Below are 12628 nucleotides of genomic sequence, written 5' to 3' on the forward strand. Positions count from 1 at the left end.
CGAAGGAAGAGAAAAACAGTGAAACTCGTCGGAGCGCCAGAACGGTGAAGTGAATAGTGTGAATTTTCCTTCTTATCAGTGGGCGAACCGGGGAAAGTTTAGCATTCGTTCTCCCGTTTTTTTCTCTCACTCTCTCGCTCTCGCACACGCTCTCTTCTTTCCCCCAACGCAACCCCCCCGAGAAAGGATTTAGAGATGGGACGATGCGCGCGTATGTATGGTACGCTAAAAAGCATCCGAGAGCGCCCTTTTCGATGGCCTTTTATTTTTATGTTTTACATCGAAACTAGTTAAACCATTGCTGCGAACGCACACTAATAGAAGAGCGTCTCGGATGATGAGAAATAGCTGCACAAATGTCTCGGTTGATGAGAAAATGATGAATGAAAAAAAGTGCTTATACTGCTCCCATTGCACGGACATCACGATTCCATAATCGATAAAGTTTAGACGGTTTCAGGATGGGCAGACGTTTCTGCCGAACGCCTTGGATCGTGCGTCTAGTCTAGCGGAACGTGCCGCCTGTGGTTTGTGCGAGCACCGGACGGAAGAGTGCGAGAGTTTCGCTCGGCTGTGTGCGTTTGTGCGCGTAGAAAAGTTTTCTAGGCGTCGCCATCGACATGGGAAGGTCAGTACTCAAATGGTTTCGTTCCCAGCACAATGCTGGGCTGGGAGAGTTGCGTCAGTGTAAAAGAAAACCAGTGCTGGAACGGAAACCGAGTAGAACAGAGTCTCCCTAGCGGTCACGGTGTGTGATAACTTTCGCTCTAAACATATGTTTCAACTCGTGTAAAATGCTGTGTGATTACGTTTTCCGTTATGATTTTCAATTAATTGCGCTGTTTTTGTTTGTGCGCCCAAGTAAAAAAAATCCTAACATAACTGATCAATAAGTGTCCAGTGTGTATGTGTGGGTTGATCACGGTGAATTACATACAATACATAATTGAGGAGCTCAAAAAGGATATTTTATTGAAGTCGATGGTTTCGAATTGAAGATTTGAATAATAGCTAATTGCGCACATTTTAAAAAATCTGTTTTCTAAGGAAATTTACACAAACATAAAACAACATTACACGCATCATCAAATGTGTAGGATTGCTTTCCTTATCACTTTTAGTACGTACACTTATCACTTTAGTACATCTTCGATTAAGCAAATACTGTTTTGACAGTTCAAAAATAGAGACTGTACTAAAAAATAGTGTACTAAATTCGTACACTAAACATAGTGTATATGTGCTCTCGTCAACTGCGAACCCTGCAATAAACAACAACTGAAATTCGTAAGAAGAATTTCAGGAGAATAGCCATTACTAAACATCTAAACAGTATATATTCTTCCCTAGACGCTATTGGGCAAATAGAGCTTAAACTTCTAATGTGTCGTTGATTAGTGAACAGTGTCACTTTTTAGTATAAATCCCATATAGTAATGTGAATGTAATTTAATTCTTAACATAGTGTTTTTATCGATTGTGAAAATGTTTAAACGAAATAAACATCCTGACAGTGAGTTCCACTAAGTAGTAATATGTACAGTCAATCAAAAGTGTACTGTGGGTTGATCGCTACGATCAACTGTTAAACCCAGTGTGGCAGGTGTTCTGTCGAATATCTGTAGGCCGCGATCATCAAACTGTTCTACGATGTGATTGTGTTGTCTGGCCGGCAAATAGACAAAGTTTCCCCGCCCGGTAAGCATGCTAACCCATTAACACTGCTCCCGGTACGCACGTCCATCGGTTGATGCTTCCCCGGATGCGCCGTTAAGGCGCTACACTTCACACCGCCCGACCGGGACATTCCGCTCCAAATGCACGGCGAAGGCTCCTTTACCATTCTGCCGCCAACATACACGGTGGGCACTGTACCGAACCGGCTATAAATAGTGCATAATTGGTTTAGTGCTTGGGCGTGAGTAAAAATAGCGACCGCGCTTCCTTCCCACAGCGGAACGCAATCGGCGTTTAGGACGTCAGTGCACCAGAACAGGTATGGATTGCTGCAGCAGTAGCAGCTACGTAGACTACAGACATCATTCGATGAACGGCAACTTCTGCTATCCGTACTCGCCCAACATGCTGCGCAGTGCGTCCCCGTACCCGTTGGCCAGCGCCAGCCGATACGGTACGGACTATCGATCTTCACCGCTCGGCTATCACCATCACGGTGGGTACGATGGGTACGATAAGTATTACGGCAGCTACCATCATGCATCGTCCAGCTACCAGACCGGTTACTATGGTAACTATCCGTCGTCCTATCGCGACTATGGCAGCTACGGGCACTACTACCACCAATCGCAATCACCGTACGCACGTAGCGGGAGCGCTAGTGGAGCAGCGGCACCGCCCGGGTACGGGGCGTCGGCGACCGGCGGTGGCTACCTGTACCCGGGACGTCATTATCCAGCTTCCTCCTCCACGCTGGCCCATCCCTTCGGTTCGCGCGAATCGTCCTACTATCATACCCAGCGCGAACACCACCACCACCAGCAGCAGCAGTATTCGAGCTTCGCCAGCTACGGCCATCTACCGCCGTACCGTAACGGTGTGGGCCCCGGCACACATGAGCATCCTGGTGGAAAATCGCATCACCATCCGCAGCAGCCAACGCATCAGCAACCGTATCCGCCACAGCAACCCTTCGCCGGAAGTCACAGCGAGCGGGGCATGACCGGGAGTGTGGGGAGTGAAGGTGGCACCACCTCGACGGGCCATCCGTCCCCGCCGTCGTCGTCGTCGTCGACCTTGTTCACTGCGCAGAATGGTTACTCGTCGCCGAGCTCCGATTACACGCTCCCGACTTCAGCCTACAGCTCGGCCGACAGCCCCCAGCATCCCCTGGCAGACGAAGGGGATGCTCTGACGCCCACCGCAACACCCACGCCATCGACGGCTTTGCTCGGTGCAACAGGTATGTGCGAACGAGCGAATTTCCCGAACTGCGCTCCCCGTGTATGTGTGTGAGAGCGAATGTTCTCTCTCCCTCGCTCCTTTTCTCTTTCTTCCTCCAACATTGAGTTCCAACTCGCAATTCAATATGCGCGCGTTCTCGCTCTTTGCATGCTGTAACACGCATTTCCACTGCTTCCGCAATAAAATAGGATACAGCAGCAGTCGAACACACCACTACCGATGCATCGCACTCCTAGCGCGTTATCATGGTTACCGTTGACAACCGGCACACTGCTGACGTGTGTAGTGTAGTGGTGAGCGAAGTGGATCGGTAGCAAAGAAAACAATGCGTCTCCATCGCACTCGTGCCAAAACTTGCCTACTGTGTTGACAGCTAGCGAGGATGGTGGTGTTGGTAAGCTCCGGGTAGTTTTCGTTGGATCCTATCACAAAATCGATAGCATTAACCCGACGACTCTTGCTCCACCATTTCCGTACCCACCAGCTAGTAAATAAGGACACGAGGAGTGTGAATAAATGATCCTGTGTACACCACACCACTACCAGGATCCTTGTACTAAGTTAATCAGAGAGGCTTGGCCCGCTCTGTAGCTTTGCTCAGTGTGTGTGTGTGTGTGTATCCACGCCAGGCCAAGTGGAAGCATCTTGGAGCCATCGCAGTAGCGTTGGTTTGGGGGCTGTTTTTGTTTTGCTCGTCGCCTCCACCAGCGGGACGCGACGCTTACGCCCGCTGGACAGTGAGCTGAGCGCGACCGCAACCCTGGGACTTTTCCGTGCAGAAAAAGGAAAAAAATCAATAGCACCGTACCCACGCTAAAACCCGGGACCGACGGGTGGTGAGAATTTGATGGTTTAGGTGTGTGTGAGGTTGTTGTTTTTTTTTCTTTTGCTTTTCTCCATTTGCACACTTCTGCTCCCGTCGGCCGTTGATGTATTTCAAAGCTGGTGAAAATTTGCCAAGCGAGTGGCGTATTTGGGCAAAGAAGCCTTACATCCTAGAGAACGCGCCAGTGGGACAATGTAGGCTACAATTAGATTATCATTCGCAGTTGGAACACTTTTAGCGAACTAGCAGAGGACAAATCGATGACATACCGGCGCTGTGGTTAAGTTCGAAACGAATTGCTGTGATGTATCAGCATGTTCCATGCATCTGCAGCAGTATGGAGAAACTGTTTATATGAATGATTCTAAGAGCACTTGAGCACTAAGACCAACTTGATAGCAAATACTATACTTAAACATTTCTTTTTCGTTAGAACGTCCTGGCCGTATCGACTTATTTTGACCACGTAGCCGGATAGTGAGTCCTTGCTACGAGGGATTAGTCCGGATGGGATTTTGGTAAGCTACCATCATGCCACCGAGCCGCTTCACTTAAACATTTTGATACATTCTTAACTTAAAAGGTCTTTTCTGGCCATTGTTGACTAATTTTCTAACCAATTCCGCATTTGCAGTACGACCAGATAATGTGTGGAAGAGCCTTATTCTATTTTGATTATTAATATAGTATTTACCTAAAACTGTTGCATATTGTACTGCACATGAAATTAAAGCAAGCGATCAAGTTCCTACTAACGGTTCAATTAAAGGTGACGATTTCATCTGAATAATGGACTTAATTTGTTGATGTTTTGTTCTAGGTCCTGGGTATTTAGAGTATTTCTCTTTCCTATCCTACTGTGCACAACCTGAATAACTCAAATCAGTGTAAATCAGTTACTTTGTAACAATAATGGAGGTAGGAACACACCGCCTTGTGAAGCTTTGTTGTCACACCGGAACATAGAAGTTCTGCATGATAAGATAGTAGCGGTTGTTAGCGCAGGTTCTTCAGGTATTATTGGTGCTCTAGGTCTCTTGTTGTTCGAAGCTCTCACAACCGCTTACTTTGCCTAGTTTGATCCGCCCATGTAGAAAGATATTCCGTGTCCTTTTTGTATAGTAAATCTGACTTCTAGAATATCTGCTACCAACTGGCCAAAAGCCAGATAGACAAATAGAAGTCCTGTGTTGGACACTCGACGCAGACTTTACCGCGAAGTAGTAGTAGAACACAAAGCTAAAGAACGAAAGATACGTGATCTTTTCGTTCTTCCTAGAGGATGAAGTAATCAGCCAAATACTTGAAGTTCCACTAGGGAAGAAGGTAAACTCCAAGAAGTAGTAGATGAAGGACTTGGAGCATATTTGTCAGATGTTTTATGGGTAAATCTCAAACAAGGAACAAATCCAATAGTTGGAAGACGTATTGGTTCCAAAGTTGATGATGATCGCTGGGTACTTCATGCTAGGATTGCCTAGTTGATGCTAGGCCTTTGGTAAAGTTCTGGATGGTGTAATGCCATCGTAATGTGCAATGCCTGAGATACATTATTATAGAGAAGTCGTGAAAATTTAAGAGATTCTTCGTTACTTGAATGTGGTACCTCGGCGACTGCCTACATAAGGATGACCTGGTAGTTAGGAGGGAGTGGCAATAGTTTCCACACGGCAGCATCAATTCCCAGCTGTGACACCGTTCTCCATACCCAGAAATTCCCAATATCCAGTTAGGTCCCAATATCCAGGAATTGCAGACCTCTGGATCTCCTGGGGTTGTTGCAGTACCAAAAGAAGAACCAGAGTTGAAATCGAAGTAGAAAAGTTTAGATATTTATTATTGTTAGCCTGTCACACACAGCATTATAAATTTGTCAATCTTGAGCGTCCGCCGAGTGGGCTGATTGGTTTGTCCGATAGGTTATAGCCCCGGATGTACGCCTGCACCTCTTTTTTTTTCTCCCTTCAAATCTCCATTACGATCCGAATCGATACACTGTAGCAGAGCAACATCCACAGCTTCTTTGTACTGTGCTTTCTTTCCTTTTGCTGGTGACATCTTCTCATCATGCACTATGTACAAGTCTTGTGAGTTCATCTTATATGCCTTCCCACCGATATCCCACATGGGGAAACTTGCCCACCAGCGGGACGTAAACCTGCCTGTTAGAGATTCCGAAAAAGCCACGGGTGAAGGTTGCCCTATGTACTTGCCTGTCACATCATTGCCCACGCAAACCCACCGAAACCCTTTCGCACGGTGGACGAATGGGCGAATTTTCGCTAACCGCCCATCGCCCTGCCAAACAAAACAACAACAACAAAAAAGCGGAACCGTCGAAACACTCCTTCTTGCGCTCTCTTTCATTAATAGGACTTCTTGTTTCTTTATTTGCCGTTCCCTTGCACGTTGGCGCTTGCTGCTGCTGCTGCTGCTGCCGCTGCTGTTTGCATCATCAAAATCACCCGGATGGACGCCCAGCAGCCGAGTACCCGCACGGCACAAAGGACAACCGTATGCGAAAGCCCAAAGAGCGCAAACTGCACCGAGCGTACGGCGGTGGCAATGGAAATGGCAGTGGCCGTGGTAGCCGTGCCAGTAGCCCTGCTGCAGCGTCGGCGAACGGGTTGAGCGGGAGCAATGGTGCAGCTGCAGCGACAAGGATGAAATCACTGGATGCACTTACAGTAAGTATATACTGGGCACGTAAATGCTGTGGAGATGCAGATTGCTGCCCCAGCGTGGGTAGTTTGGTGTGATTTTTTTTTAGTTGGTTCCGTATGTGTGTGTGTGTGTGTTGCGTTTTTATTTCCCACTTTTCACTTCACCCATCATGAGTGTAGGGTGGCCGTTTTCGCACAGAAACATAATCTCCTTCTCCGGAACGGTGAAAGAGAACGTTGTCAAATATTGATTTATTTTCAACAAGTCTGCACAGCGCGCCATTTCGTGCCGTCTGTTCGTGCTCGATTCGCATTGCCCGGTGCGGAGTTGTAGCTGTGCGAAGGTGCATATTAGGACACCTTGGAAAAAAGTAATTTATTTCTGCTCTTTACTCACAATACGACGAAAGTGGGGATTTTAAAAATGCGCTTGCATCAATAACGTTATAAATAAATTATATTACTCTAAATCTTTAGTCTAAATTTTTAAACTTTTGAACACCATTCCAAGGGCTGAGAGCATACAAAATTAATTGTTGAGTAGAAATAAATATTTTATTTTTTATAATATTCTCAATTAGCAAAAAAAGGTTAAAGGTAAAAGAGCCCGGGATAAGGCAAATCTCATGGAGGAAATGCCTTGTGCCATTTTTTTATTATCTCTCAACACAAGCAGCATTGCCGTCATAATAGAAATTAAATTAAAAAAAAATAAAAATAAAATAAACGTAATGACCAACTAGTCCCACCGTTGAATGATTAAGATATTAAGTATGAATTACCGCATAACTCACCCCACATAATTCCTATCAACGCGCTTCCCTAATAAGAGTCACGCTTTCGTGTTGATCGATATTCGAACCAGCGACACATGATCGATTAAACGCGCGCAACGACTTTCCCCCCCGAACGTTTCCATGAAACACCGTGCGTCTCCATCGACCCGAGGTGAATGGCGCGCTTTGGAATTCAGGGAAAGTCCCACTTCATCGCTCCACTCCTTCTCATGGGTGGTCAGCATTGTCAGGCTGTGGTTGGTGGTGGAAGTTTTACCTCCATCGGGGCAACGCAAGCAATTGTATGTGACTGTTGGCTCTGAAAATCGCATCCAAAAGCATCCTGCTGGTAACGTGCTTTGAGACCAAGTGTGCAGCTGTGTGTGTTGCTTGTGCAAGTGGAAAATCCCGTAAACCGGAAATGCATTTCCTATGTACTTAAAACTATGCTTCAGCGTGCGCTGGTCCCTTCAAAATGAGGCGAGAGAGTGAGTGAGGCAGAGAGAGAGAGAGAGATTTGTGAGAAAAGAGAGCGAAATTCAACCGGCAAAAGCTTCCATGGCAACGAGCCGCACTAACACCAATGCCTGTACCGCACCTATACAATCTCCCATCCGCAGCTACAAATAGAAGAAAGCGGGAAAATCCTTTTATATCCTACATATTCCACATCCTACACGGTACGTCCCGGTGAATGTTTTCCTTTTTGTCTTCCATTCTCCGCAACGATCGATCCGGTTTCCTTTCCCGCTATTCGGTTCACGACGGTCCGTGCTGTTGTCATCGAGGCACACAGTTGCTCGGTTCATCATAACACGCTGCTGCTGCTGCTGCTGCTGTTGCCTGCTGGTTCTGGTGACTTTCGGATCGGATCGGCGATTCATTATCGATCCTGCGCAGTAAAAATGGGCCAAACCAGCATGCTTCCTTCCACACGGGCCAGGGATGCTCGACGCTAACCGGCAATACGAACACAAACACTAGCAAAACCCCGTTCGGTGGAGTCGCGAAACGTTGTCCCCCTTTTTTTTCCTTTGGGTTCCTTCTTCTTTGTTTTGTTTGTTTAAACGCGAACCATTTGCGGTGGTGTTGGTGGCATGTTGGGTTTTCCCGCAGCGTATATAGTTGGATGGTGCGGCCCTGTGTAACTCGGGGCTAACGTTCATCCAGCTAACAGTAATCGCCTTCCAATCCACGAAGCATATCGGGCCGGATCGATCCGGGCCTGGTAAGGCTACTTCCTCAGCAAAATGCTTTTTTTTTTCTCCCGGATCGATCGAGCAGACTGCGTGCGTAGGTTTTTTGGCGTGTTCCGTCCTGCCCACGTATGGGCACACAGCGGGGTGTTAGCCACAGCTTACATATGCGTCTCCCTTTTGCAGTCTTCCATAGCGTCACTTTTCCAACAGGCGCTTCGTTGCTGCATGCAATCCGTTGGCGTTCGCATACGGAAGGCATTCGTGCGAAAGAGTTGTATAAAACTAAATTCCTTGTTTCTTTGGTAATGCTAGAAAGATTGATTTTTATTTTGTGGTAAAAAATTGCACTACAAAAAGTATTCCGTACGATTATTGAAAACTGCACATATCTTATGGATGTTTATAATCATTCCATCGATCAGTTAAGCTGAGAAGTTATTAAGCAGTTACAAACATCCAAAAACACACGTTTTTAGCATTTACTCGCACTGAGCCTCAGTTAGCACACAAAAGGTTTTGAATCGAATCACCACAGCAAAACGAAGCCTTGTATGGCAGACATGATCGAATAGGTCGCGTATCAAAAACAGAAATAAACATTACAGACAGTCCCCGAGATACGCGGTTCTTCTTATACACGAATTAGAAAATACGCAGTTTTTGAAAAATTGTCAGCTGAGTTAGTTCACAGCAAAAAAAACTTAACCAAAATTATGTAAAATTGGTCAAAAATACCTTCCTTTGTCATATCAAACAATTGTTTTTTTGTCCCTGTACCAAATAATGTTTATTCCTGTAAATCATCAGCTCAGAATTTTGTATTTCTCTTAAATATTTAAATCATTTGAAGTAACAGTACACAATATGTTGGGTTTTATAGCACAAGTGGTAACTTATCATGTAGTGTTAACTTACCCCCACTAGTCACCAAACAAACCAAATTGTTAAATCATACGGCTAACCCTGCAAAGCAAAAGAAAGCATTTCCAATGCTAGCTGTTACTCCAAAAAAGAAAAACTATGTTAAGGGCAAACGAGAATAGAAATAAGCGAGAGCGAACTCCTGATACGATTCATCTCGTGGCGTGATGCACTCACTCTCTCTCTCTCTTGTTGAAACAGTTACCCCTGCTGGTAACCCATCGATGGAATGCGCCTGCTTGTATACAAAAATACATGGACTTTGTTTGCATGTGAAAAGACACTTGTTGCTCCATTCGTGTGGACGCAATCCGGGAGAGTTGAACGATAGGCGAAGGTAGTAAATATGTACAACACGAAGCACCAAGTTCCGGCGATCGATGCGTTGCGATTGTTTACGTACAAGTTGTTTACGTTACAGATAAAGTTTTGTTTTTTGTGCTACTGTAGATAAATTGGTGAATTTTTTCTTAGCTTGAAAAAGATTGCATTAATTTTTAAGTTAGTTGCAATATAACTTCTACTAATAAGAATGCATAATAATTTTCTTATAATTCTTAGAACTTGTGCTGGCCCGAAGAAGATCAGTTCTCAGGACGCATGAGAAAATACTCAACTGCCAATGGATTGAAGTCGAAGGAAGGAAACAACGGTAGAAAGGTACGTACATTGTCGATGTTTGATTATCTTTCAACAACTTTGGAAAGTTATCTGGCGCAGTTAAAAACTGTCAAAAGCACAAAATATGTAAGTGTATTGTTAGAATTATTCAAGTAATGTACACTGTACAATATAATGTAACCTTATGTACAAAGATGTAACTTTTTGAAAAAAAGACCATTATTTTGGGGAATGATATGAAATCTTATTACTAGTAATAAAGAGCTCTTTACATCATACAATAATGTTCAAACTCGATAACAACAAATTGTCGATACGGATGTTCTAACTCGAGTTCAAATTCGAATTTCAAACGCGAATCTCAAAATTTTGACAGTCCGTGTAATTTTATACGTAATATTGTTTTTTTTATTTGTCAAACTTCAAGTTTTCCCGAAAGCGTTACATTTTAATGTTATAAACATAAATTTTGATAGAAATTTACTCTAATAGTCGCACTCGCAGTTGTTAAATTTCCAAAAACCAAATATCTCCCCATCTGCGAGTAAGAGAAACCGCATATCTTGAGGACTGAATGTACTGTACTTTGACAACTTGAAAAGTTCGTGGGATTTATTGATATTATAAAATAAATAAAAACTTGAAAAAAAAACAAATTACCCTTAATAGCTTGCCTTCGACCATAGCGACTACGTTCGTTAACAGAAAAATTAGGATAACAGTTTTTAAAAATAAATAGAGGAGCCCCGGTGGCATGATGGTAGCAGCACCGGTTATCATGGGATCAAAATCCCATCCCGACCTATCCCCCGTAGCAAATACTGACTATTCCACTACGTGATAAAATGAGCCTAGAAAGCCAGAAATGGCAGGCATGGTCGCTTTCTGATCGAACAAATGGTTTTTGATTTCAATGTCCACCAACTTGTTTTGGAGTTAATCATATTTCATGTTTCGAGTCCTGAGATGTAAAGACTTGCAGCTTTAGAACGGTATGTCTAGAGACCTTCTGAGAAAGTTAACGATGAAGTTGACTTTCCAAAGAAGTTTTTAAGCTTAACAGTTTGACTAAGGTTGTACAATAAATTTGTATTGTTTATATTTGAAATAATACAACAAAATTCCCTATATTTTACTACAAAATACGTGACGTGCAACCGTTTCTTAAAAATACAAATTCATAACTCACACATTCTATTCTAATGCCTCAGACGATTTTTTTGACGATGATTTAACGACCCAACGCAGTTAAACTTTTCACAATATTTGAAGTTCCACCACCACCGATACGGAATCGCTAACAAAATTTTCACTTCCTGCTGCAGGAAAGCAACGAATTGGAAACCGCCACAGTAGCGTCCCCTAATCGTACGACGGGTCCTGGACGACGCACGAAAAAGCAGACACCCACCAGCAGGCAGGCGAAGGAAACGAAATTATCCGCCGAAAGCAGGGAGAAGCAAACAAATCGGTCCACACCGACAACGCCAACGGTAGAAAACAAAGTACGTACGGCGGCGGCGGCGGCGGAAACCGCCGTGTTGCTATTTATAAGCACATATTGATTTTGATGTCCGAAAGCATGCCAGCACTCGCAACCCACTCGGTCACGCAACTGTTGCAGAAAAAGCAATCGTTGCAAACAGCAATCGCACCGTGATTAATTTTTGATATTTTTGGCCATTCTCACTTTGCAGAACATTACACCGCTGCCGGGCTTCCAGCAAGCGTTCGGCTCGACGGAAATAGGCAAGTTCTCCGAGGTGTTCTTCAACAGCAGTCCAACGTCAGCGAACCATAGTCCTCCACAACACCATCACAACCATACGCTACAGCTCCCGGACCATCAGCCCCAAAACCCACAGTCCCAGCAAGTACCTGCCCAGTCGCATGGCACGATGCAGCAGCTAGTGATGGAATCGCTCAATGCGTACGAATCCGACGTGGATACGCTTAGCCCCTGCCAGGCGTGGGATACCAACGGTCCCGGTGTTGGCGAAACGTACGAAAATGCCGGAACGACCGGCAACGGGTACAGCCTGCAGATCGGCACTTCCTTCCATCCGTCGTACTACGAATCGTCATCCTACTCCGACCATGGCGTCGATTCGCCGCTGGGCAACTATTTTAGCGAAATGACATGCAACGAGTTTGTGAACTAGAAAAATCGATTACCGGGAATATCCTTCTGGCTGCGTGCTGCGGTACCGCAGCAGAACTAGACTAGTCATGCCGGAGCGGGAGGAAGTGAAATGTGTGAACAGGATACAGGACGATAGGTGTGGAACGTTTGGAAACAAAACAAAAATCAGACAAACTCAACAAACTCCCACACAAGAAGAAAAAATCAATCAAAACCTGTTTTATGCCAAAGGCAAATCAACTAAGGTGAATTGAGTGCGAAAGAATGTAGCGTTTAACAACATTTTCTTCGCGTGTTTGTAACGAGCACGCGACAGAAGCACCGAGCGCAGGTTCTGCAGTAAACGAGAAAAAGCCCGGATTGCCCCCCTCCCGAATGTTATCGAATAATTTTTTTAAACAAATACTGAAAAACTGCAGAGTGAAATGAATGCAAGCCAAAGTTAGTTAAAGTTCATGCGTAAGTTCATATACTGTAAGCCGGTGTCGGTTAGCAGACATCGTACGTGTTTTGTACATAGTATCCCGACAGCCATTCCAGTAGTTATTTTAACGTTA

General features: G+C 44.7%; 1 protein-coding gene across 1 annotated transcript; it reads left to right on the plus strand.

Moving 5' to 3' along the window:
- The first annotated feature begins 1998 nt into the window (after positions 1-1998).
- LOC128304831 (filaggrin-2-like) lies at positions 1999-12269 on the plus strand. Its single transcript, XM_053042070.1, has 5 exons — positions 1999-2920; positions 6230-6435; positions 9869-9967; positions 11254-11433; positions 11626-12269. Exons 1-5 carry the CDS (start codon positions 1999-2001, stop codon positions 12088-12090), a joined length of 1872 nt encoding a protein of 623 aa, XP_052898030.1. The 3' UTR covers positions 12091-12269.
- Positions 12270-12628: the final 359 nt, after the last annotated feature.

This window comes from Anopheles moucheti, chromosome 3 (assembly GCF_943734755.1).
Source record: "Anopheles moucheti chromosome 3, idAnoMoucSN_F20_07, whole genome shotgun sequence".
In the NCBI taxonomy this organism is placed as follows: Eukaryota; Metazoa; Arthropoda; class Insecta; order Diptera; family Culicidae; genus Anopheles; species Anopheles moucheti.

Excerpts from the sequence above, each read along its gene's own strand:
- LOC128304831 (XM_053042070.1), top strand. The coding sequence starts at position 1,999 with ATGGATTGCTGCAGCAGTAGCAGCTACGTAGACTACAGACATCATTCG. Across the intron at positions 6,436-9,868 it reads AATCACTGGATGCACTTACA|AACTTGTGCTGGCCCGAAGA; the intron begins GTAAGTATATAC and ends TATAATTCTTAG. Across the intron at positions 11,434-11,625 it reads CGCCAACGGTAGAAAACAAA|AACATTACACCGCTGCCGGG; the intron begins GTACGTACGGCG and ends CTCACTTTGCAG.